The sequence below is a fragment of the Rattus rattus genome, chromosome 3 (assembly GCF_011064425.1).
Source record: "Rattus rattus isolate New Zealand chromosome 3, Rrattus_CSIRO_v1, whole genome shotgun sequence".
NCBI classification, from domain to species: domain Eukaryota; kingdom Metazoa; phylum Chordata; class Mammalia; order Rodentia; family Muridae; genus Rattus; species Rattus rattus.
In genome coordinates this window covers 34154652-34180438 of record NC_046156.1, presented here as the reverse complement: position 1 = coordinate 34180438, position 25787 = coordinate 34154652, and the positions used below count along the sequence as shown (strand labels likewise).

Sequence of the window (25787 nt, the reverse complement as noted above, 5' to 3'; positions counted from 1 at the left end):
TTAAGGCTTCTTTCTATTTTTTAACATGTATTTTTAAATACTTAACCAATACAATGAGGGTGTCTTAGGGATTCTAATGGCTGCACCATTTCTAAAGCAACCTGGGGAGGAAAGGGTTTATTTGGCTTACACTTCCTCAGCACTGTTCATCATCAAGGGAAGTCATGGCAGGAACCTGAAGTCAGAAGCTGAGTCAGGCCACTCTCAAAACTTTCTCCTCCTCCTCCTCCTCCTCCTCCTCCTCCTCCTCCTCCTCCTCCTCCTCCTCCTCCTCCTCCTCCTCCTCCTCCCCTCTCCTCCTCTTCTTCCTCTTCTCCTCCTCCTCATCATCATCATTAAAAAAGAACCTAGGACTACCACCAGCCCAGGCATGGCAGGAATGGCACCACCCACAGTGGACTGGGCCCTCCCACATCAATCGCTGAGGAAAATGTCCTGTAGGCTTGCCTATAGCCTCATCTTATGGAGGCATTTTCTTTTCTTTTCTTTCTTTCTTTTTTTTTTTTTGTTTTTTTTTTTTTTCCCGGAGCTGGGGACCGAACCCAGGGCCTTACACTTCCTAGGCAAGTGCTCTACCACTGAACTAAATTCCCAACCCCATGGAGGCATTTTCTTAAATAGGTTCTTTCCTTTTAGATGACTTCAGCTGTGTCAGGTTGACATTAAACTATCCAGCACAGGTAGAAAGGAATGCGGTATTTTTTATGTCGAAAAAAGATGTTCATTTGGTAAAGTAGACAATAACAAGAATACACTAGGACATGTTTGTTACTGGGAAACTTTTCTGTTGCCCTCATCAAAAAGTGCCTGCTGGCTTTGCTTTTTCTTCTAAGTCTGTCCATTTCTGCATTGCTTCTTTAAAGAGCTCCGCTTGTCCATTATGTTTTTTCTTTAAGGTGTGAAACACATAGAGACCAGGCAGTGAGATCTCAGGGAAGCTCTGTCTCTGATAAAGTAGAGGGCTGGACTTAGAGGTTCAGAAGTGATACTTTCATTTAGCTAATAATGGCACAAAACATGCAAAATAGTGAGAATCTGATACACAGTTGACCATGTGGCGTGAAATAATCATGAAGTCATACACTGGGTGGTTGTGAACGGCCTGAATCTCCCCCAGTAAGTTCTCGACCTGCTCTGCTTTTGAGAGCAAGGTCAGGAGTCAGTCTTAACCCCATCTTACCTGTAGTAGGTACATTATCCAGGGCTTAGCCGTGTATAGTCTCACTGTTTTCTTCATTTCTGTTAATGTGTTTTGAGGTTTGTCCTGTTGAAATCTCTAGGTCTGCTGGCCTCATTCTGTTAGGTTAGGTTATTTAGATGTCCTTAACAATTTGTTAGGAATTTATTTTAGCTTTTAGTACAGCACTGACTTATTTTGATATTTTTTAAAATTTTATATCCCCTTCATATTTTACCATAATTACCTCATGACATCCCTTCTGCTTTAATTCTTATTGTGTCAATCCCTGTACCTTCTCAGGTCCTAGCCTCAGTTTCTTCACCTTCGTGAGTCCTGTGACTTTTTGTTCTCCTGTGTCCTAGTCAGGGTTAATAGTGCTGTGATGAAACACCAGAAAGGGCTTACCCTTCCATGTCACTGTTCATCCTCAAAGGAACTCAGGACAGGAACTCAAACTTGGCAGGAACCTGAAGACAGGAGCTGATGCAGAGGACATGGAGGGGTGCTGCTTACTGTCTTGCTCATCATGGCTTGCTCAGCTGCTTTCTTAGAGAACCCAGGACCCACAGCCCAAGGATGGCCCCACCCACAGTAGACTGGGCCCTCCTACATCAGTCTCAAATAAAAGAATTGCTCTAAGGCTTGCCTGTAGGGCTGAGTCTTATGGAGGCATTTTGTCAGTTGAGGTTCCCTCCTCTGATGACTTGAACTTATTTCAAGCTGACTAAAAGTCGTCAGCATTCCCACTAGCCTCCATCTCATTGCCTGAATAGAAACTGCTGTCTCTCTTCTCATTGTTTATTTTATTTTTAGTCTAGCAAGTACTGGCCTGGTAATCTGTGCCTCATCCTCTCCGCATATCCATTACTAGTGTGTGTACCCCCAGCTCAGCCGCTTGAGTTTTAAGACAGAATCTTGCTATGTCTCCTAGGCTGGTGTGAACTACCTCAGCCTCTGAAGTGCTGGCTTACAGACGTGTCACCGCCCTGTTCAGCTACCATATTTCAGATAATAAGTGTGAACTTCAGAATCCACTTTCCTAGGCAGACCTTTAGTATTTCACTCACTCACTTAAGAAAAATAAACAGCAAAATTGAAGTAAAGTTACTTTTAATATTTTAGTTCTAGAGAACATAAACCTATAGCAATCACTATACTTCTACATTAAGAACAATTGAATATCAGTAAAATCTGTATATCTTAATATACTTTTAATAATTTATTTTCCATTTGAATATTTTGTCTGATTTAGTTTTTTAAATTTTTTTTTAAGAATTATTTATTTTATTTATATGAATACATTGTTGCTGTCTTCAGACATATCAGAATAGGGCATTGGATCCCATTACAGGTACTTGTGAGCCACCATGTGGTTGCTGGGATTTGAACTCATGACCTCTGGAAGAGCAGTCAGTGCTCTTGACCTCTGAGCTACCTCTCCAGCCCTGGGTTTTTATTTTAAACCTTGGTTTATTAGTGTTTGTCATCAATTTTAATACTCTTCTTGTTTCCTCTTTAGAAAATTAATCTTAAAATTAATATATTTCATTAGCCAAACAAACAGAATGCATGTCCATTCATTGCTTAGTAATCAGAGTATCTGCTGCCTACTTTTCACGGTGTGTGTGTGTGTGTGTGTGTGTGCGCGCGCGTGCCTTTATATTTGTGCTACATATGTATGACATGTGGGATAGACATGTCCGTGTGTGCTTTAGCGTGGTTATGATTTAATAACTAGCTCATCTTATTCAATACCAGGTAATATATTTTTTAACTGTGTTTCTCATACTCATGATTACCAATCTCAATTCAAGTACATATTTATGTTCATTTTGTGTTAATGCCTTTCAATAAAATCTGTATTGCTGCAAAGGAGGTTTCTTTTTTTCTTTCTTTCCTTTTTCTTTTGGTAAAAATCTCAATATATCACGAATCACAAGATCTTTCTGATTTTGCTCTTCTCCAGTTACCCATCTCTTCCTTTTGCATGGGTATCCAGTTAAGGTAAAGTTATAGCCAATACAGCACTTTGAATTTATAATCCCTATTGCTTTTGTGTGTGTTTTTGTTGTTGTTATTTACTTTTTGAGACAGCCTCACTGTGTAGCGAGGTGGCCTGGCACTGAAAGTCCTCTCCTGCAATAGCCTCCCGAGGGTGGGGTTTGAGGTGTTGGATGAGTGCTTCATTACTCCTATGAAGCTTCCCTTTGTCAGTATTCTTCAAGCAGTCATAAGGGCAGGGACTGTCTGATAGATACTTCTTCTGTATTCTGTCACTAGGAGAGATTTCAAATCCGTAACTTAAACTAAAATTAACACCATTTAGAACTCTAGACTCCTGCCCCAGAACAGCTGTCCCTCATGTTCTTGTCCTTTCATGGGGGACTCTTTGCCCTCCCTGTCCCTAGGCCTGTTTTTCTGATTGAACTTTCCTAATAAGGACATGAGTGTCTGGCTGTGTAATTACATGTGTGCTTTTCGTCAGTCTCTGGCTTTGATCGCGTAGTAACTGGAATGGCTCATCCTCAGATTAGTTGCCTATACATTTATGTGATTGTTGCTGTTATTTTTAAATGTGCAAAGTTTGGCTTTATCACAATAATGATTATGACATTCCCCTTACAATCAGATAGCAAGAAAACGGCACAAGGTTATTGGCACTTTTAGAAGTCCTCATGACCGCACCCGGCCACCAGCTTCTCTGAAGCACATTCATCTAATGCCTCTTTCTCAGATTAAGAAGGTGCTGGACATCAGAGAGACAGAAGGTAAGCTTCTGGGAGAAGCATTAGTTAAATAAGAATAGCTTGTCCTCAGTGAGGCTTAGATTTATTGCTTTGTTTTGTTTTGTTTTGTTTTTTTTTAATGTATACAGTTTCTTCACATGTGGCTCGGCTCTCCTAAAGTAATTGCTCTCCATCTCAAATCCATTTCTAGGTACAGACTCAATGTTTTCATTGTTTCAAATGAAAGTGTTATATCAACTTGGGGAATATCCTTGGTTAAGAGTCAAACATTTTTAAATGGCTATCCATTAAAATTGCACTTAAACTTGTCTGATTCCTACATCAAAACTTACTAATTCTTCAGAATCCAAAATAAATAACCAGTTTTATTCTGGACCTCGTATTTTTAATATATTTTTTTCTTACCAATGGTGCATTTTTGGTTCTTTTTTCTTTTTTTCCCATTAAAAATTGTGCATGGCTGTTTATTTAGTCTGAATGTCTGTGTACTACATTCATACAGTGCCCATAGAGGTCAGAAGAGGGCACACGTCTCCCTGGGAGTCAGCTAAGAAGGTTGTGAGGCCTGTAGGTGGTGGGAATGGACCCAAGTTCTCTGGCAAAGAAGCCAGTGAGGTTTTAACCACTGAGCCATCTCTCCTGCTCTAGGAATGTCTTTAAGATTTGGGAAGGTGGTTGTGGGAATAATGACAAGGCAGGCCAAGGTGTAAGGGTGCTTGCTGCCAAGGCTGACCTGACCTCCATCCCTGGGACCCACACAGTGGAAGAAAAGAACTCACTTCCCACTTTGTCCCCTAAAGCACACATTATCTAGCATGTGAGTGTTCATAAGAACAGACTATACCAATTTTTAAGAAAAGATAGAGCAGAGCTTATTAGTAGATGTGCGTGAAATAAATAGCCCACAGTACCTGGTAACTTGGCACAGGCTTAGATCGCGCACTTGTGCATATGCATGCACATGGAAAAGATGGGTGTTTTGGCTCACTCTGATACTAGCATTTGCAAGGCAGAAGCAAGCAGATCTCTGAGTTTGAGTCCAGTTATGGGTACACAGTGAGTCACTATTCTCAAAAATAGTAAAAAATAAGTGGGTATGTGTACATATGTGTGCACACATGCTCCTGTGTATTGCATGTGTGCTAGTTTTCTCTTGTTACAAAATTCCTGAGATAATGTATTTTTTTTCTTTTTTTTCGGAGCTGGGGAGCGAACCCAGGGCCTTGCACTTGCTCGGCAAGCGCTCTACCACTTAGCTAAATCCCCAACCCCGAGATAATGTATTTCTAAAAATACTTTGGCTGATGATTTTGGAGATTTCAGTTCATTCTCTTGGTCCCACTGCTGTGAATGGTGTGAATGAACGGTGGTGACATGGTTCATCATGTCTGACACCACGTGCTGGAGCCTCATGGCAGAGCTGTGAAGTGGAAGTGGTCAGGGTCCCACAATCCCCCCAGTGCATGGCCTCAGCCATCTAGAACTCCCACTCATGCCTAGGTGGAGACCAAGCCTTTAACACAGCTTTTGGTGACATGCTGATCCAAATTAGAGCACTGTCTCAAGGGAAACTTTTCCTTTTTAATTTGATTAGCATTTGATTTTTCTTTACGTCTGAAAAGGCTAGAGATAGCATCTACCTTTTTTTTTTTTAAAAAAAACAAAACATTTATTTATTTATAAATTTTATGTCTGAGTACAATGTAGCTGTCTTCAGACACACAAGAAGAGGGCATTGGATCCCATTCCAGATGGTTGTGAGCCACAATGTGGTTGCTGGGATTTGAACTCACGACCTCTGGAAGAGCGGGCAGTGCTCTTAACCACTGAGCCATCTTTCCTTTCCAGTCCCTTTTTTTTTTTTTTTTTCCAGCTCCCTTTTCTCTTGTGTGTTGTGCTAATCAGACCCAGGGCTTTGCACCTGCTTGTCTAGCACCCTACCACCGAGCACATCTCCAGTGCACAGGAACTTACAAAACTGTTTTTTTTTTTTCCACCTGTTTAACTCTGGCTATTAGAGCCTAGGGTGAGACATTTATTTAAATTTGGCAGAGTAGTGGTTGTGAAAGTGTTCATTACACACATTAAGGAGTGTCTTTAAGATACAGATCAGGGAGGTAGTCTCTTTATAACCCGAGGTCAGACCCAGGGACCCTTGTGATGGAGAGAGCTGTCCTGTCCTACAAGGCTCTGGCCTCCACATGTTCATTCATAGCAATTTTGTTTGCTTGTTTTCGTTTTTTCTTAAAAATTTTTAGCATTAATTTTAAAATTCGTTATTTTAGCATCTCTATTACAAAGCAATTAATGTTTCAATGTGATTTATGTAACTTCCTAGTGATAGATGCTCTCATATTAGTTTTGAAGTTAAATACTAGAATGCTAAGAAATGGTAACTATTTTGCATTAAACTATCAGTAAGACATTTGAATGTCAAAGAGAACAATCCTTACTTATTCTCAGTTTACTTTGGTTCCTAATACAGTATATGTGGTTATAATATTTTTTCCCACTGCTTCAAATGACTGTACTGATGCTCTTTTTAATTTGAAAAAAAAAAAAAAAAAAGGGAAGAGAGGAGGTAGTTGGTTTTGGTGCTCTGTGGAAGTGAAATATCTGACAGCTAAGGAGTAACACTGTGTATGGTTATTCTGGAACCCTAGACTGTCATAATGCCTTTGCCTTGCTTGTGAGGCCACCAACAGAGCAGGCCAACGTGCTGCTCAGCTTCCAGATGACGTCAGAGGAGCTTCCAAAGGAGAGCTGGCTGAAGATGCTGTGTCGACATGTTGCCAACACCATTTGTAAAGCAGATGCTGTAAGTTCTTAAACCTGTGTCAAATGCAGGGATAAGCGTGCACAATGCACTCAGACATTTCCAATGGTGAGGTAGTCATGAATTGGAGAGAGCCTTTAGTTTTATTCACATACTGAAAAACCTAGGTTGTCTGGGGAAAAGGTTTTTTAAATTTTTAGACACATGAAATATCCCTAGAGTCCCTCATTCCCAGATGGTCAGTTTTAACTTTCTAGCTCTGTAGCTGCAGTTTAGTGAGGCTTTGGGGGCACTTGGAATGCACCGTTTGCCTTTTGTAGATGCTTTTCCTTATAATCAGAGAATTTAATATATGGACATTAATGTAATTTGGCATATATAATGTATTGTGTAGCTGTTTTGTAAGTTGTTTTCTAACTTTTAGTTTTTTAAATTATAAAACTACCTTTTTGTGTTTGCCAATGTTTTGCCTGTATGTATGTTTGTGGCCTGGTGCTCCTGGAGCCTAGAAGAGGCCATTGGATTCTCCTGGGTCTGTAGTTACACATGGCTGTGAGCCACCATGTGGATGCTGGGAATCAAACTCGGGTTCTCAAAGGAGCTGCCAGTGGTGCTCTTAGCTACTAAGTCATCTTTCTACCCCTTTGAAATCCAGTAATGGAGATCTTTGTTCAATGATGTCCAAAGTTTCTGCAAGCGCTCTTCATTCCTGTTTTTCTGTGACTGTATTTTAAGATGGCTCAGTATTTTATTTTTATTGCTTGACTTATCCTGACATTGATGCTTTCTTCTATTGTCTTTGTAACATTGTGAATTTTTTCTCCACAATGATTTTTAAATTGCTTCCATCAGTATTAAGTGTCCCTGTTGAGTCTTTACTGTCTTCTTGAAACTTGAGATTTCTTAAAACATTCTTTTTTAAGTTGCAGAGTATATAGTCCATCATAGTGGTGAAGCCAGGGCAGTAGGGGCTCCAAGTGGCTGGTCAGATCCTCCCCCAGTGAGGAGGGAGGCAGAGAGTGACGCTTGTGCTCGTTTCTCCTTCACTTTCTAACATTGGTCAGCCTCAGAGTGATGCAGAAGAGTGCCACCCACAGTAGACAGGCCTCGGAACATCAGTTATCTTAATCCAAATAACCCTCCAAAGGTGTGCCAGGAGGCCTGGCTTCCATGAGATTCTAGACTCACCGTAAGATTCTAGAGTAGCCATACTAGTGGCAAAGGCAGTCTTTCAGCTGTTGGTTAGCATGGTTCTTCAGCTGAGTCCCTGGCTTTGGGACTTTGTGCAGTATTGGTTTCATCATGGTGTGCCCTTTGGTGAGTTTCAAGTCCAGGACTTAATTCTTCCCAGGCCAGAGACATCTTGCCACTTTGTTTCAAGTGGACAAGAGAGTGATGCATCCTTCTTCAGTGCATCTTGCCCCTTGGTTAAGTCAAAAGTAGACACTCATCTGGCTTTCCTTAGCACTTAGGACTCTCTTGTTTACTCTCATTGTCCGTCTTGCTCAGCCACTATCTTGCTTCGCTCCTATCCTGTACTTTCTATTGGCGTTCTTAGGTACAAATAGTATTGGCAGAATATTCCTCCTTCAATGTGCTTGGAACCCTAAATGTCGCACATGTTGGCAAGTTTTTCAGATTGTGGACTGTCTGTTGACTTTCCTGGTCAGGTATCTCTCTCATCTGAAGTTCTGTGATAAGTTGCTCCAGAACTCAGTATTGAGTGTACAGTATTTTATGGAACACTTTGGATTTCAAATTGTTGGATTATGATTTCACGTTATTAGATTAGGGAAGCTTGACTATAGTAAAAGAGAGAGCATTTTGTTTTCTTTCTCATTGAAACCCGTGGAAGCTTGCTTTTCCTATCAGGATAAGTTGCCAGTCTAATTTCCCCACAGCAACTCTGGAAGTACCTTTATATTAGACCAATTACAGTGAAGAGCTGGGTGTGGTGATTGGAAGGAAATTAGGTACCAGCTATTTGAGATTCTGTAGTAGCTCTTGGATGAATTCAAAGTTCCTTGGAAGACAACCTGATCTTCATATAGATAGGGTCAGGTTGTTAGATAGAGAGCCCTCACTGCAGAAACGATACAGTGAATAGAATGTGTTGCTGAAACAGATTGACACTGTTCAATAATAGTATTAAGGTTAGTGGGGCTAACACTGTTCCACCATTACATCTGCCTTCTGACCATAGTGATGGTCACACACGACATACACAGTAGGGGGCAGGATGGCTTATGCAGTCCTTTCTAGGAGCATACTCTAACATTGCAATGCAAAGCTACTGGGAAGTTTGGCTTCAAATGCAATTATTGGCTTATTAGCTATAAGATGAATAATCATATTAGAACTGAACTACAAGCAACAAATGCAGAGAATTTCAGATAATATAATTATCCACAAGATGGCAGCAAACATTTACCTATGTACTGATTTATACTTCTATCACAGAATTATTCTAGTCGGTTGAAATTCTTTTTCCTTAAGATTTGCTTATGCATTGAAAGATTTGGTGACATCAGTAAGCTCTTTTCTGAGTTTAAGGTTTCACACATAGTAAAAAAAAAAAAAAATTTAAAGCCCCTAGTTTAATGTCTAATTTGAGAATATTTTGCCATGTTGAAGAAAGTATGTTTCTAAATATGTATGTTCAAATGATATAAATATATGTACAACTGGTGTATTTTTAAAAAGCATTTCAGGTTCTTTGAATCAATAGTTTTTTAAAAAAACTTCCTGGTACCCTGACCAGTAGATGCTTGCTTGTTTGTTGTTGAAGTCTCCTTCCTTCTTTGACATGTAATCCCAGGGAGCCCTCAGGCTTGAAGCAGCCTTCTTGACTTAGCCTCTCAGACCCTAGGATTACCACAGCAGCTTGAGGCTGTTTAACTGAGTAAAATAAGTATGATTATTTTATTGAATATACTGTTTCATTTATTGTGACCATTTGTAAATGGGTTAACAAAGCTTTCAGGATGAAAGAAAACTTTAAAACAATGCATGTGAAACTAAAGCTGAGAAAATGGCTGATGATTGTACAGCAAACTCTAGGACTCAGGCTCCTTTATTCTCACTCAAACCTTTTATTGGTTCTATGAATTTCACATCATGTGCCCCAGTCCCATTCTTCTCCTGTCTTTTACCCTTGCAACCTCCCCCACTACAGAAATGAGAACATTCTTGTGGAAGCTGTACTGGGTCACAATGTATCCCACAGTGTAACCTTTTGTCCACACTTCTTTGCTTGCAAGTGTTCATTTTAATGACTTTGGTCTAGTTGAGGCTTCTGACTTCTGCTACACTATGAATACTGGAACCAGCGGGACTCCTCTCAGATATCCTGTTGTTGCCCTGTGTCATGGAGAGCTTGTGGTTTTGGATCTGTAGGACTGGCCCCCTCATGCACTCCAGCAGTTCATTGCTGGGGTAGATGTTATGGGGGGTAGGGGACAAATTCAAAGCCCTGGATTGGGGCCTGAGCTGACCAGCCTGACGACTCTCCAATCTCGCACCATTGGGCCAGCTCGTAGAAATCAGGGTCAGTTCTACTGTTTGAGCAGCTGAAGGATACAGCCAGCTCTCTTGCCTGTCCTAGGTGGCATGGCAAAAGTGGGGGAGGGGATCTCACCAACAACATTTCACAGCAGGGCTGGCTCTCCAGTGTTCACACCCTTAGGGATGGCTCATCTGCACCCCCACCACCATGGTCATCTCTACTGTGCTGCTTAGGCAAAGTGCAGTGCTCCCTCTCCTAAGTGCTGCAGCAGGTGAAGAAAGGGGCCAACTCTTTTGCTCTCATGATCCCAGTGTTAGGTTTCCTGCCTGCCAAAGGTGGCAGAGGTGAGGGGGAGAGGAGGAAGGTATCTTTCCTTTGTCCATGCTACTGCAAGGGAGTGGTAGAAGGGAGATGAGCGGTAAGGTAAGCTCTCCTCATGCTGATTCACTGGGTAACTCACCTATAACTACTGCATTGTTGGGAGAAGGGTGCTATCCCTAGTCTGGCAGCTAGCTAGGGTTAGGGTCAGTCAGCTCTGTCACTTTCATAGCTCTGAGCCAGTTCTGCACACCCTCAGATACCAGTATGTTCCTAAGGGACAGCCCAGTCAGGGACATCCCCTGGCCTTTGGGAACAGATCCCTGCTGCTGCAAGGCCATGGACCCAGGTTGCAGCACAGCCCAGGATCCAGGAGGTGTCACTGGCCACTCACACCACCTCACTACCCCTGAGCCTCCAGTTCCTCTGCTCTCTGTGCCCACACCCTTCTGTTTTTCTTCCCTATTTCTCTGCCATTGACTTGCTCTACTTAGTGCCTCTTGGGGACTCTGGGTGTCGGGGGTCATCTCACATGTGGTCACAGGACCACTTGCTATGCCCAGGTCGTTAAATATAGTGCCGGGTAGGGGTCATCTTGGATATGGTCTGCTCCCCCGGTCCTTTGTGGTGCCAGACTGGTGTCATCTTGGGCTCAGCTCCTCACTGGGTCTCCCTGAGTGGTCTCATGCAGGGCTAGTCTGTCTTGGGCTCATTCCTGACCAGGTGCCATGATCCCAGGGGTAATCTTCTAGGGTCCAGTGCGCTTCCTATCTGGATGCTCATCTGGACCTTTGAGGCACCAGACTGGTGATCATCTCGAGCTAGCTTCCCATCCCGGACTCCTGGCACTGGACTGGTGATCATGCCAGACTTGCTTTTTCCAGGGAATGGTAAGGCTACTGATTATTTAAATGTTCACAAATCAGAACACTGCGTGAAGACATAGCCTGTCTTTCTGCCACCTACTGATGCACATGTTACATAACAGCCATGTCTGTAAGTCCTCTGGCAGGCCGGTCAAACCTTTGTGTTATCTCTGCTCCCTCAGAGTGTAAAGTGTAAAGTTTAGTCTGCTTAAAGTGTTAACTCAGAATGTATACAGGGAAATTTCCAGTCTGTTGCCAACATTCTCAGTCAGGGATTTTTTTTTTTCATGTATGTGACAGACACACTCACACACACACCACACACACATACACATACACATACACATCCTTTAATTCCAGTAGTATAGTTTTATGAATAAATGAACTCAAGCATTATTATATTTTGCCAATATAGTTAGTCTGGAAGTAACTTAGATTAAATGCCCTAAGCCATCATTTAGTATTTTTGCCACTAATTCAATATTTCTATTGAAAATAAAATACATATTCTATTTCTTGGGGCTGGAGAGGCGGCTCAGTGGTTAAGAGTACTGGCTGTTCTTGCATCGTACTCAGGTGCTGTTCCCAATACCCACATGCTAGTTTAAAACCCTCTGTATCCAGATGCCCATGTCTATACTCTGCGGCCACCAGGCGCACATGTAGTGTGCAGACATACATTCATACATGCATACAGGCAAAATATTCATGTACATAATAAAATGTTCTATGTCTTGATTTTAATTGCTCCCACCAATTGCTTATGAATAGCGGTATTTTGATTTTCTTAGTCTTGTAAGCAGAATTATAACTAAAGGGAATAGACAGAGGACCTATAGGAAGAGATTTGTTCTTGTGAAGTCAGTAATATTTATTATGAAGTTAATATGATTTTTATTTTTAACTATTCTGCAAATTATATGTAAGATACATAGCCCTGAGTATTCAAAATTGTTGGATACTAAATGTTAAGATCCCCAGTATTCCAGATTTTCAATTTTTCTACATTTTTAAATATTTGCATATGCATAATATGATAAATTGGGTATTATGCAAATTTAAGCCTGTAATTCTTTTGTTTCTTATACTCATAGTCCAAAGATAACTTTTTTTTGTGCCTGTGGATGTTCACTAACTAGCCTGAGAGGTGAGCTTACAGAAGGAAAGGAAGAAGGGCCGGATGTTAGTGAGATGCTTTTGATTGACTTATACCAGAAATGTGAGAACATTTTTTTTTCTTTTTTCTTTTTTTCGGAGCTGGGGACCGAACCCAGGGCCTTGTGCATTCCTGAGTTTTCCAAGACTTTTACCATGAAGGGGTGCTGAATTTTGTCAAATGCTTTCTCAGCATCTAAGGAGATGATCATGTGGTTCCCCCCTCCCAGTTTGTTTGTGTGGTGGGTTTGTTGATGGATTTCTGTATATTGAACCATCCTTGCATTCCTGGGATGAAGCCTACTTGATCATGATGGATGATTGCTTTGATGTGTTCTTAGATTTGGTTTGCTAGAATTTTATTGAGTATTTTTGCATTGATATTCATAAGGGAAATTGGTTCTCTGTTTCTTTGTTGGGTCTTTGTGTGGTTTAGGTATCAGCGTAATTGTGGCTTCAAAGAAAGAATTGGGTAGTTTTCCTACTGTTTGTATTTTGTGAAATAGTTCAGGGAGTGTTGGTATTAGTTCTTTGAACATTTCATAGAATTCTGCACTAAACCCATCTGGTCCTGGGCTTTTTTTTGGGGGGGTTGGGAGACTTTTAACGACTGCTTCTATTTCTTTAGGGTTTATGGGACTGTTTAGATGGCTTATCTGATCTGGATGATTTCACTTTGGTACTTGGTATCTATCTAGATTATTGTTCATTCCCTCCAGTTTTGTTGAGTATAGGCTTTTGTAGTAGAATCTGGTTGTGTGTTTTTTTTTTTTTTTATTTCTTCAGTTTCTGTTATCTCCTTTTTCATTTCTGATTTTGTTAATTTGGATACAGTCTCTCTGACATCTGGTTAGACTGGCTAAGTGTTTATTTATCTTGTTGATTTTTCTCAAAGCTGCCAGTTTTTTGTTTTTTGGGTTTTTTTTCTTCCTTTTGATTCTTTTTATAGTCCTACTAGTTTCTACTTGGTTGATTTCAGCCCTGAGTTTAATTTAATTATTTCCTGCCTTCTACTCCTCTTGGGTATATTTGATTCTCTTTGTTCTAGACCTTTCCATGTGTTGTCAAGCTGCTAGTGTTTGCTCTCTCCAGTTTCTTTTTGAAGGCACTCAGGGGTATGAGTTTTCCTCTCAGCACTGCTTTCACTGTGTCCCATAATTTTGGGGTATGTTGTTACTTCGTTTTCATTTAATTCTGAAAAATCTTTAATTTCTTATTTCTTCCTTAACCAAGTTATCACTAAGTAGAGCGTTGTTTAGGTCCTGTGTATGTGGACTCCTATCGCTTTTGTTGTCATTCAAGACCGGCCTTAGTCTGTGGTGATCTAATAGGACCCACAGGATTATTTCTATCTTCTTGTATCAGTTGCTGCTTGTTTTGTGACTGATTATGCGGTCATTTTTGGAGAAGGTACGATTAGGTGCCAAGAAGAAGGTATATCCTTTTGTTTTAAGATGAAATGTTCTATAGATATGTGTTAAATCCATGTGGTTCAGAACTTGTGTTAGTTTTCCTGTGTCTCCATTTTCTGTTTCCATGATTTGTCTATTGAGATTGGGACGTTAAAGTCTCCCACTATTAATGTGTGATGTGCATTGTGTGTTTCAGCTTTAGTAAAGTTTCTTTTATGAATGTGGCTGCCCTTGAATTTGGAGCATAGATATTCAGAATTGAGAGTTCATTTTGATAGATTTTTTTTCTTTGAGTATGAAGTGTTTTTATCGTTTTTTGATAACTTTTGATTGAAAGTCGATTTTATTCAACATTAGAATGGGTACTCCAGCTTGTTTCTTGGGACCATTAGCTTTGAATATTTTTTCCCAGCCTTGTACTCTGAGGTAGTGTCTGTCTTTATTACTTTGGTATGTTTCCTATATGCAGCAAAATGCTGGGTCCTGTTTACGTATCTATTCTGTTAGATTTTATTGGGGAATTGAGTCTTTTGATGTTAAGAGATATTAAGGTGTAGTGATGCTGTTATTTTTGTTGTTAGAGGTGGAATTATGTTTGTGTGGGTATCTTCTTTTGGGTTTGCTGAAAGATTACTTCCTTGCTTTCTCTAGGGTGTAGTTTTCCTCCTTGTGTTGGAGTTTTCCATCTATTATCCTTTTAGGACTGGATTTGTGGAAAGATATTGTGTAAATTTGGTTTTGAGAGTTTTGCTGGATACAGTAGCCTGGGCTGGCATTTGTGTTCTCTTCGTGTCTGTATGACATCTGTCCAGGATCTTCTGGCTTTTAGATTTTCTGGTGAGAAGTCTAGTATAATTCTGATAGGTCTGCCTTTATATGTTACTGTTTTTAATATTCTTTCTTTGTTTTGTCCATTTAGTGTTTTGATTATTATGTGATGGTAGGAATTTCTTTTCTGGTCATGTTTATTTAGAGTAGGCTTTTTCATGTTCATGGGCATTTCTTTAGGTTAGGGAAGTTTTCTTCTATGATTTTGTTGAATATATTTACTGGCCCTTTAAGTTGGGAATCTTCACTCTCTTCTATACCTATTATCCTTAGGTTTGTTCTTCTCATTGTGTCCTGGATTTCCTGGATGTTTTGGGTTAGGACCTTTTGCATTTTCTTTGACGGTTGCGCCAATGTTTTCTATGGTATCTTCTGCCCCTGAGATTCTCTCTTCTATCTCTTGTGTTCTGTTCATGCTGCTTGCGTATGACTCCTGATCTTCTGTCTCCAGGGTTGTCTCACTTTGTGATGATGGTTTTGTTCAATTCCTTCACCTGTTTGGTTGTGGTTTCCTGTAATTCTTTAAGAGATTTTTATGTTTCCTCTTTAAAGGCTTCTCTTTACCGGTGTTCTGCCAGTATTTCTTTAACTGAGTTATTTATGTCCTTCTTAAAGTCCTCTTTCATCATCATGAGATGTGAATTTAACTCTGAATCTTGCTTTTCAGGTGTATCGGAGTATCCAGGACTTGTTGTAGTGCGAGAACTGGGTTCTGTTGGTGTCAAATAGCCTTGGTTTCTGCTGCTTAGGTTCTTATTCTTGCCTCACTCCATTTGGTTAACTCTGGTGTTAGTTGGTGTTCCTGTCTCTGATTGTAGCCTATCCTATCCGTGAGCCTGTGATATTAGGTGTGTCAGCACTCCTGGGAGACCAGCTCTCTCTGGGCGGGATTTGGGTCCTGTGAGCTGTGCCATAGGGTTAAGTCTGGGGCGCAGTGACTGGAAGCTCAGTAACATTTGTTATGAAGTATATAAGAGTAGTCTTTCTAAGAAACAGGCACACTATTTTATCAAGTTTGTATTCAGCTAGGACTATAGTTCAATGGTAGAGTGTTCATCTTGACAGTTTCCAAGACCTGGTTTCAGTATCCCGCACAAAAATAGTGCAACATATCTGCAGTATTGAGCCCTTGATAAGATATTCCTGAGTGAGAATGTTAATACACAGATGTTGATTCATCTTTAATTAGTTTATGGATTTCTTCTGTCTCTAAAGTCCTAGGGAAAACTTTTAGAATTTGGCAGAGTGATCCCTAAGATAATTTGTAAAGAAAATAAAATTATACCTAGAAAATTTAGTAGTGCTCCTACCATTTGAAATACTAAATTATACTTAAGCTTCAAATGTGACATTTGTTCATTGGAAGAGTGCATGTGTATGCTACTGTGCTCTTGTGAAGGAAGCTTGAGGACAGCTCATAGGAGCAAGTTCTGTTTCTCCACCACAGTTGTTCTGGGATGAAATCAGGCATCAGGCTAGCAGACAGACGCCTTACTCACGGTTTAATCATTCTGGCCCTAAAATTGTACTTTATGAAAAGTTTTACACTGTTTTAAAGTTTATATATGAACCTATAGGTAGAATAAATACATAGTATTTTACACAGATGGATGTTTTGCCTTTGTGTATGTTTGGTCATCAGTGCACAAGAAGGCCATGGAGGGCATTGGTTCCCAGGCACTGTAGTTACAGATGGTTTTGAGCTGACAGGTGGGTATTTGAAATCAAACTCAGGTCCTCTGGAAAGCAGCCTGTACTCCTTATTGCTGGGCCATTTCTTCAGCTCCAGCGTAGATGGTCTTGAAATAAGGCTATCATTATTGTAGACCTTAGCTATAGTTATTAGCCCATGACACTACAAAAATTCATTAAGTATTTAGAATTTAGATGTATATCCTATTCCTATGAAAATTATAAATATGAATTAAGTGTGGAAAAATGAGAGACCATTTCAAAAACAGTATATGTGGTATTTATTATCTCTCTTTTTTAAAAAAAATTATTTATTTATTATATGTAAATAAGTATATATAAATAAGACTGTGGCTATCTTCAGACACACCAGAAAAGGGCATCAGATCCCATTAGATGGTTGTGAGCTACCAAGTGGTTGCTGGGAATTGAACTCAGGACCTCTGGAAGAGCAGCTAGTGCTCTTAACCACTGAGCCATCCCTCCAGCCCAACTTTTCTTTCTAAGATAAAAATATCTACAAGTACTGTTATCTGTTGGGGATTGGACTAGTCTGAAATTTAGCAGATGTGTCAGGTGGAAAAAGTGGGTCTAAAGAAGGTAGAAAGACTTGTTTTCTTTCTTTTTTTTTTTTTTTTATTATTAACTTGAGTATTTCTTATGTACATTTTAAGTGTTATTCCTTTCCCTGTTTCCGAGATCCCTTCCCTCTCCCCCTTCCAGTATATGGGTGTTCCCCCCCCCTCCCCCCATTGCCCTCCCCGACAGTCCCCTAGTTCACTGGGGGTTCAGTCTTAGCAGGACCCAGGGCTTCCCCTTCCACTGGTGCTCTTACTAGGATATTCATTGCTACCTATGAGGTCAGAGTCCAGGGTCAATCCATGTATAGTCTTTAGGTAGTGGCTTAGTCCCTGGAAGCTCTGGTTGCTTGGCATCTTGTTTTTAATTTTAAAAGATTCATCTTAATTCTAGCTATTGTGTGTGGGGGTATGTACTTGTGAGGGAGGTGGAGGACAGAAGAACACTGAGTCTCTGGGCCCGAGTTAGGGCAGATGGGAGCCTCCTGACCGGTGCTAGGACTGCACTCTGGCTTCTGTACAGCCGTGTACTCAGTCAGTTCTGAGTACTATCAGGCTTTTTCCTTGTAATTACTTCGGCTAGACATGCCAGATATTTTCTCCCTTTGTGTGTGTGTGTGTGTGTGTGTGTGTGTGTGTGTGTGTGTGTGTGTGTGTGTGTGTGTGTACACAGGAAAACTTTCAGTAAAAAAAATCATTCACAAGATGGTATATATTTCTATAGTTAGAGCAGGCTTTTCAGTACCTGAAGAATGAGGTCATTGACCTTTTTTCAGTCTAGATTTATGGATTTAAAGTGAAAATCCTTAATATCGAAAGTCCAAAGTACTATTCGAAATTAGTTGAAGAAGACTGTCTGGTCCTCTAGAGGGGTTGGGATCTGGGAAATGGAGCCAATAAATGAGGCTGACTAGTATATCATACAGTAAGTAGCTTTATTCAGAGCATCAGACAATTTATAATAACGCTGAAGATTAACATGAGTCCTGTGAATAAATTGTACAATCATCCAGATAAGCTCCAGGAGGCAAAAAAAACCCATGTTTTTCTGCAGAGACATTTAAACAATAGTCAGTTATAATGAATAATTTGAAATAAACTCACTCTAATCCATTTCACACGAAAAAACACATTCCAAGAGCAGTTCTGTGTTTTGAAGAAACTGAGGTCCAGAATTGCTTTTTTTGGAGTTTTCTCATAAGCACTTGGAATTCCACTGACATGACTCTAGTTCATGGATATGTTCTGACAAAGGTTATCTTGTTTTAAGGGTAATTTTGGTCCATGGTTCTTTGCTTACTCTAGGAGGGCTTTTGCTCGTTGGAGAATGTACTCTATAATCTGTGAACTCTCTTCTTTGGAAAGAACACTTTGCTCATATTTATACACAATGTTTGCACAGTTTCAAGAGTGTTACATATATCTGATACCTAGCTGCTGTTTCTGTAGGGACTCAGGATGTTGGGCCAGAACTTCTAATTTAGATTTCTTCCAGACACAAACTGAGGAAGAAAGTCAGGTGTGACTCTCTTAAGGAAACTTTGTGTTTTGTTGGCTTTGAGGCATAAATTTAAAAGAGCATTTGCTGTTTTAAATACTGTTCAGTTTTAGGGTTGCTAGTAAGATTTTATATGGATGCATTCCCTGTTGAGTTATGTGGTCTACAGTAACTTTATACAATAATTATTTTTCATTATCCTCAAAGTACTGTTTTTAAGGGTAAAAAATAAGTACATTAAAGTTTTGTTGATAGTGGGGTAGGGTGGCTACATTTGTCAGATCCAGGACATATGTGCCTGTGTCACAAGTCTGAAGTAGCTTCATTTATAGATGTTACCATGTGTGGGGATGTGCATGAGTGCTTAATGGTTTTAGAAACAGTTGGTTTTTGAACTTTGTTTTTCAACAGGAGAATCTTATGTACGTGACTGATCCAGAATCTTTTGAAGTAAATACAAAAGATATGGATAGTACACTTAGTCGAGCATCTAGAGCAATAAAAAAGACTTCAAAAAAGGTGAGTTCTAGTGAAGTTCTGGACTTCTGGAACTTCTAGTTCTCTAGAATGTACTTTTCACACTAAATTAAAAGAGTGCTGCCTTCAGCACCAATAACAGAATAGTCTAGAGCTGTTGTGAGGACCTGAGTTCTGAATCTAGAACATGTGGAGCTGGGCACTGAGATATCGATAATCCTAAGTGTGGGGCATTCCTGGAACTCAGTGGTCCTTAGTGTAGCCTGTTTGGTGAGGCCAGCAGAGATCCCACCTTTAACAAGAAAAAAGTTAGAAAACAGCTGATACATGGCAGGACCCCTGTGACCTGCGCACGCACACATGCACACACGCACACACGCATGCACGCACACACACACACACAGTCTACAACAGAACTGATCTACAGTACTTGGAAATGACTCACAGATTACATTTTATAGTGTTCAGTGGCTTCTTTGTCACAGCACTTACAGATTGCTGATGTATTCTTGGTGCAATGAATGTTGTATGAACCAGACTTGAGTGAGTTGTTGGTGTTTTAGACATAAATGCATTTACATTCATGTTAAATAACGCCAAGAACAGTTTTCAGCAAAGCATGACTTGAGTTAGGAAATGTATTCATGTTTTCATCTTATATTAGTAATGGAAAGTAGAAGTTGGCTGGGTGTGCTGGCCTGCCTGGGCTATGTAGAGAGAGAATATATTTCAAAAAACCAAAAAGAGTAGAAGTAGAATTTCAGAGAGCCACATGACGTTTGCAGCCTTATAGCTTTGTTTTGTTTCCCTTTGAAAGGGAGGTCCTGTTCTACCTTTATATATGCCCTCACTTAACACATGTAACATAGGAGACAAACTAGGTAGACTGTGATTTAGAAGAACTCCTTCACTTGCAGTAAGGAAACTAGGGTTTTGGATTGCATGTCTACACTGTGGCAGGATAAGAGAAACTCCTTAGCTGGGGTTTAGCTGAGGATAAAGCTTTTTATTTAGCACACAGAAAGCCTGGGTTCAATCCCACCCTGCAAACAGGAAAATAGAAAACAAGCAACACAACAAGCCCTAAGTTCTTGTGTTCCAGGCTGGCTACCTTCCTTCCCACCCTCTCCCACTGGATTTCAGTGCCCCTACCTGCAGGAGGCGGGGATAGTTTACAGCATACTTCATTTCTCGCCGCGTGTGCCAGAGAAGTTCTACCACATCCTATTTGTGGAAAGTGATATATTTGGCTTCCTTTATGAAGACAGATTTTTATGGACCATCTTAAGTTTGTCTAGCTATAACTAATACTATTGCTTTTAAACCTCAGGTTACAAGGGCATTCTCTTTTTCCAAAACTCCCAAGAGAGCCCTGCGGATGGCTCTGTCATCATCCCATAGCTCAGAAGGAAGGAGTCCTCCGAGTAGTGGCAAACTTGCTGTGAGCCGTCTGTCCAGCACATCTTCCTTAGCAGTAAGTATTGGTTTAACATGGTGAAGGACTTTCCTAGATGTATACGTTGGTGAACTTTTTAATACTGTAAAGTCATCTATTTTTCTAAAAAAACTTTTTGATAGTTTTTTTAATTGAAAATTTTAGGGTAGCCTACGAAGTAATGGAGTTTGTTTTATTGTCTAAACATGTAACTTTTACTTATAAAAGCAATTGAAAGATACACCCCCTTATCCTTTAGACAGAGTCTGTGTAGCCTTGGCTATCATGTAGCTGCTATGTAGACCTGACTGGCCTCAAACTCTCAGATCTGCCTATGTATTTTAGCCTCCCAAGTGCTGATATTAAAGATGTGTGCACCCATGCCCAGCTAAGAGTCTCCTTTTACCGAGTTAGTTGCATGCCTACTATGTAGTTTATTGGATATGAGTTTTTTACTGGAACCGAGACATACTCTAATTTCCATAAGAAGAAAATCATGTTTTGGCCTGGCTTATCACTTTATAAATGTTATATTTCTATTTGATGAGTTCCAATAACATTGGGCAAAGGTTTATTTCTTTTCAATTATTTGATGTGTAGTATAATCCGTGCAACCAAAGAATAGAGATTTCTCTGGAATCTCAAGTTGGGCAAATACTTAAGTGTTCCTGAACAGTCTGCATTCGGTTTTAGAATGATTGGGTGAAGACATTTGTAGGAGTGTCACATCACCAAAGTAGCCGTGTTATTGAATGATTAGTAACCTGCGCTATTAACACGAAGGCTCGGGAAGTGAAGTGGCTGTCAGGTCAGTAATGCTTACCTCAGAGGACTAAGTTATAGTAAAATAATGCATCTATGTCATGTATACTGCCATGCAGGAAGGCAGGTGGGTACTGGTTAGAGCATGAAGCCCAAGTCTCCAAACCTTGTTTTGGCATTACTATTGTGTAACTTGAAGCACGTTTTGTTAAAGATCTGCTTCACTTCTCACAGCAGACAAATCTCCAGCACGGTGATAGAGGGTGAACTAATTGTATGTTCCGTGTTAGGGTCTGGGACACAGTGTGCTCTAGTGTTAACGAGTGGTTAGCTGTGTGCCATGCAGAGCTAATGCAGGCCAGGAGCTGAGACAGGTGAAAGCTGTCTTTTAGAAGATGGCTGAAGTCTGTAGCGCTCCACAGAGGATGACGCGGCTCATTGGTAGGGTTTGTCTCCGGTGCACAAGGCAACCAACACATGCTAACCACACACCTGCAGTCCCAGCATGCAGCGGAGTGGAGGCAGAGCCCCAAGTCCAAGGTCAGCCTCCGCCATGTAGTTATGGAAAGGATTCTGTCTTTAAGAAAAAAAAAATTAAACAGAAAAAGAAAATTAAAAAAAAAGTGTGCAAAATTGTAACCACAGTGCAGACAAGCACTTGCTTGTTAGGTTATACATTTTCTCAAGGCCAAAGGTTTATCTAGTGTAATTTTTGTTGTAAATAATGTAAATGCCATTGCCTTTAAATTATAGTAAATGGTTTTTTAAAAAAGAATTGTTAGAAAATTTATATTACTTGTAGTAATACTTGAAATACACTGTAAATGAGAAGTACCTAAAATATCTTTAAGGCTTCCACGCTCTCTCCTCATGGCCTGCTGTATACTAGCACCCATAAGCAATGGTGGATTAAGTCCATGCGGCGCTCTCAGGCCCACTGTAGGGCATGCTCAGCGCTCCGGGTGTCCATCTCCCATCCTACCTCCCCAGCTAGGGTCTTCAGAATTACTAGGGGAAGGTAGCAAATTGTTTTTTTGTTTTTTTTTTTTTTTTTTCAAATTTCAAAAAAGTTAGTCTCTGCTGACGCTTGTGAAGAACTAGGAGCTATGCCAAACAGTGATGGAAACAAGTCTCCTGAAGTCTAGTGGGAGCTCATTGTATTTGAAACTCGTTCTGTGGAAGAAAACACTCTGTCATCGAATCCCTTTCTGTGGGTTGGATCCTTTGACTTTACAACTTCATCGTTGCTCTGCATTGATAGTGAATTGGATTAAATAGGTTTCGCATATTGCCAAATAAAGGTGTTTTTACAAACATGTATTAGGTTCACGAGAAGCATGTTTTATTACACATTTTCTTCGATAGGAAAATGATTGTGTAAAGGAGAGTGACGTGGTGATACATAGATCCTTACACTTGTGGCTTTTATAGAGTAAATCATAGAAACTGCCTGGGGAAGACAGTTTCCCTGTTGAAGTTCTTATCCTATCACTTGAATGGTAGTATTTTAGTTATTTTACTCCCTTTGGTGAGAACTTAGAGCCAGTTATCTTACAAGCCCTCAGTTTAGATAAAGTTAGTCATTTATATGCATTCTAATAAAAAGTAGACTTTTAGTTTATCTTGATTATACCCACTCTTGGGCTTTAACCTTCTGCATGTTTTGGATATAGTTTAAGATTCTAATGATGATTAACTTTGACCTTTGAAAGAATAAGTTTAGATTGCTTAGCAATCTGATAATTATTATTATTCAGAATGTTGCAGTTCTGTTCAGTTTTCATGTGGAGTGAAATATACACCCATGAAAATGCACATATATACATACATATAGGAGCTGTGCATATAATACAGCACTCTGGGAATATATGACTTAAAATTAGATGTCTTTTTATCCTCCCTAATTCTATGTTAATAATTAAGAGGGTTCTGGAGAGGGGGGCCCAGAAATTAAGAATGTTTCCTGCTCTTTCAGAGCACCCAAGTTTAGTTCTCAGGACCCATGAGAGTGCACAGCACACCCTCACACCCACACACACCAACCTTTAATTAAGAATTAAGAAAGAACCAGTTGGATGACTCAGCAGGTGTAAGGTGCTTTCCTCCAAGCCTGAGTTCCAAGTTCAATCCCTGGAAGGGGAGTTCCTGACACTCGTCCTCTGTCAAATAAACAAGTTCCTCCAGCATTGTATGTATGTATGTATGTATGTATGTATGTATGTATGTATGTATGTATGTATGTATGTATTTATTCATTCGGAGTTGAGGGCCTTGCTCTTGCTAGGTAAGTGCTCTACCACTGAGCTAAATCCCCAACCCCTCCAGTATTTATTTTTTAACTAAAGAACCTACTGATTTTCCAAAACTTAACACTGAGCCATCAGTGTCTCATAGAAGAAAAGACTCCAGCGCTGTTACTAAGCCAGTGTCTTCTGGTGAAGTTAATTAACATCTGCTGAATCAGTCAGTCATCTAGCTTTTGTTTGAGAATGCTAAACTAGTTTTAATTGTGTTTTATTCCTTTCCTCTGATCTTAAGTTTTATATTTAGAGTCTGGAACTGTTGGTGTCTTGATTGTCATGTTAATTAGCAGAGGGTAAGAACATAGGCTTGGCTCTCAACTCTGCTACTCTGCAACTCTTAAGTTTTGAGGAGAATAATGTAAATTATATTTGTTTTGTCTTTTATAGGGTATTCCATCGCCTTCCCTTGTCAGCCTCCCTTCTTTCTTTGAACGGAGAAGTCATACATTAAGTCGATCTACAACTCACTTGATATGAAACTTAAATCCCAAGGGACCTCATACTTCAATAAGATGCTGACTTACATGGTACTTTGAATTAGCACTTGGTAAAAGTTGTAGAGAAGATAAGTAACACTAACCAACAGTTTTATTTTCTTGAAATACATTTTCAAGATAGTCTATGTAAAAAAATACTAATTTTGATGTAATTTATCTCTTTGTTTGAATCTCACATCAGAAGACCAGTGGCTTTAAGTTATTCATGATAATCAGTAGCTTTGTAACCCTGATACAGTAAACTCTTGGTGGGTGCAGCAAACTATTGTGTATTTGTACAGTAGCTTGAATGAATTTTGGGAAGTACATATTTGTGTATCTCAATTTGTACAGAGACTAAACATCAATTTGATTCCTGCTGAATAAAAGCCTCTGATTATCGTCTGGAGGCTTGTTCTTCAGCTGGATTGTTTGATGTACTTAACTGCGCTTTTGCAGTTTATTTTCTTTTTAAATAAAAGATCTAACACATGAATTTTAAAAGACACACCGTTATTAACCATATAATTAAGATCACTCGAATTCTTTTTGCAAATTGAGATAAGAGAAAGATTACAAAACATTGTATATGTTGCAAAGACAAGATATTAGTGTGTACTTTATAATTGTTTCAGAGACTTTTATTTTTATTTTATTTCCTTGTTCTAGACACTAGCAAATCTTGGTTTAGTTTTGACTACTGTATTGAATTTATTTCAAAGGATAAGACCACGGGGAAGCTGTTAAGAATTGCTTCTGTTCTCTGTACAGTTGTTCTGAGGTTGTCTTCACTCTTGCTAAGTGCCTGTGAAATGCATGGATGTAATGTATGGTCAACTCTTTATTGTGCCCATATCATTAAATACAAGATTGGAAGTTTATTGTCAGAAATTTTGCAAGTCTGCCATTATCTTGTACTATAACATTTCTTATAGTCAATAAGACAGAATGACTGGGTTCCTATGGCCAAGTGTATTTTATTTCCTACATGTTCAAGGGAATATTGCAAGATTCCTTGTTACGGACTTTTCAGTAATCTGCTTTGATAGTTTAACTGACTGGATTTTTTTTTCTATACCATGCATGTGCTACTTCACAGGTTAGTAAGTGGCCTTGTTTTGCTGTATTTTTAAAAGCAGTTATATTAGCAAGAACTTTGTAAATAAATAGCTTTAAAATGCAAGTATCTTATGTGTCCTGTCATAATTTCTTCAGGGGAATTTTTGTAGACATGTGAATGCTTTCTTAGTCTGGGTTGTTTGATATTTTATTCATGTGTTTCACTAATGGTTTTGAATATTTGTATACTGGGCTATGTGTAGTATAGGGGTTTTAAGCTCAGCTTTACAGTAGGGGGTGTAAATCCTGTATTTCATTTAAATTTTGTGTTTATGTCTATGTATACACTTTTTCCCCAGGAGAAAACACACAGCCTTTCTTGTTTTATCAGAGATGGAGGTATTGCCCTGCCACCAAAGACTGCATTTTCCAGGGGAAGAAATAGCAGAGGTTTTGAACTATTACTGTTATTGGGTGTAACATTTGAAAATATCACATAAGCGAGTAATTAATTTTAACTTACGCTGCTGTGTCTGAGTTTTATCATTAACTGTCTGCTGTAGGGCTTTGGTGTGTTCTCATTATCAGATAAAGGCAAATTGCTCGTGTAGTAAATACATTAGGAGTCTCTATCATGCAGAATTATCAGCAACTTTCCCCTCTGCTGAGAAAGAAACACTGCCTTATTTATCACAAAAGCCTTTACAATTGTTTTAAAGC

General features: G+C 39.6%; 1 protein-coding gene and 1 non-coding gene across 3 annotated transcripts in view; one reads left to right on the top strand and one right to left on the bottom strand.

Moving 5' to 3' along the window:
• Ect2 (epithelial cell transforming 2) overlaps window positions 1-25194 on the top strand; it is a 52916-nt gene extending 27722 nt beyond the window's left edge. For both annotated transcript variants that reach the window (XM_032897365.1, XM_032897363.1), the window contains 5 exons: window positions 3810-3948; window positions 6591-6745; window positions 18967-19074; window positions 20363-20506; window positions 23920-25194. In XM_032897365.1, the coding sequence (XP_032753256.1) occupies window positions 3810-3948; window positions 6591-6745; window positions 18967-19074; window positions 20363-20506; window positions 23920-24009 (636 nt within the window). In that variant the 3' untranslated portion in view covers window positions 24010-25194. The remainder of the gene's footprint in view (window positions 1-3809; window positions 3949-6590; window positions 6746-18966; window positions 19075-20362; window positions 20507-23919) is intronic.
• LOC116897593 lies at window positions 11414-11539 on the bottom strand. The gene has a single exon (XR_004387595.1). It is a non-coding gene; the product is annotated as a small nucleolar RNA SNORA17 (small nucleolar RNA).
• Window positions 25195-25787: the final 593 nt, after the last annotated feature.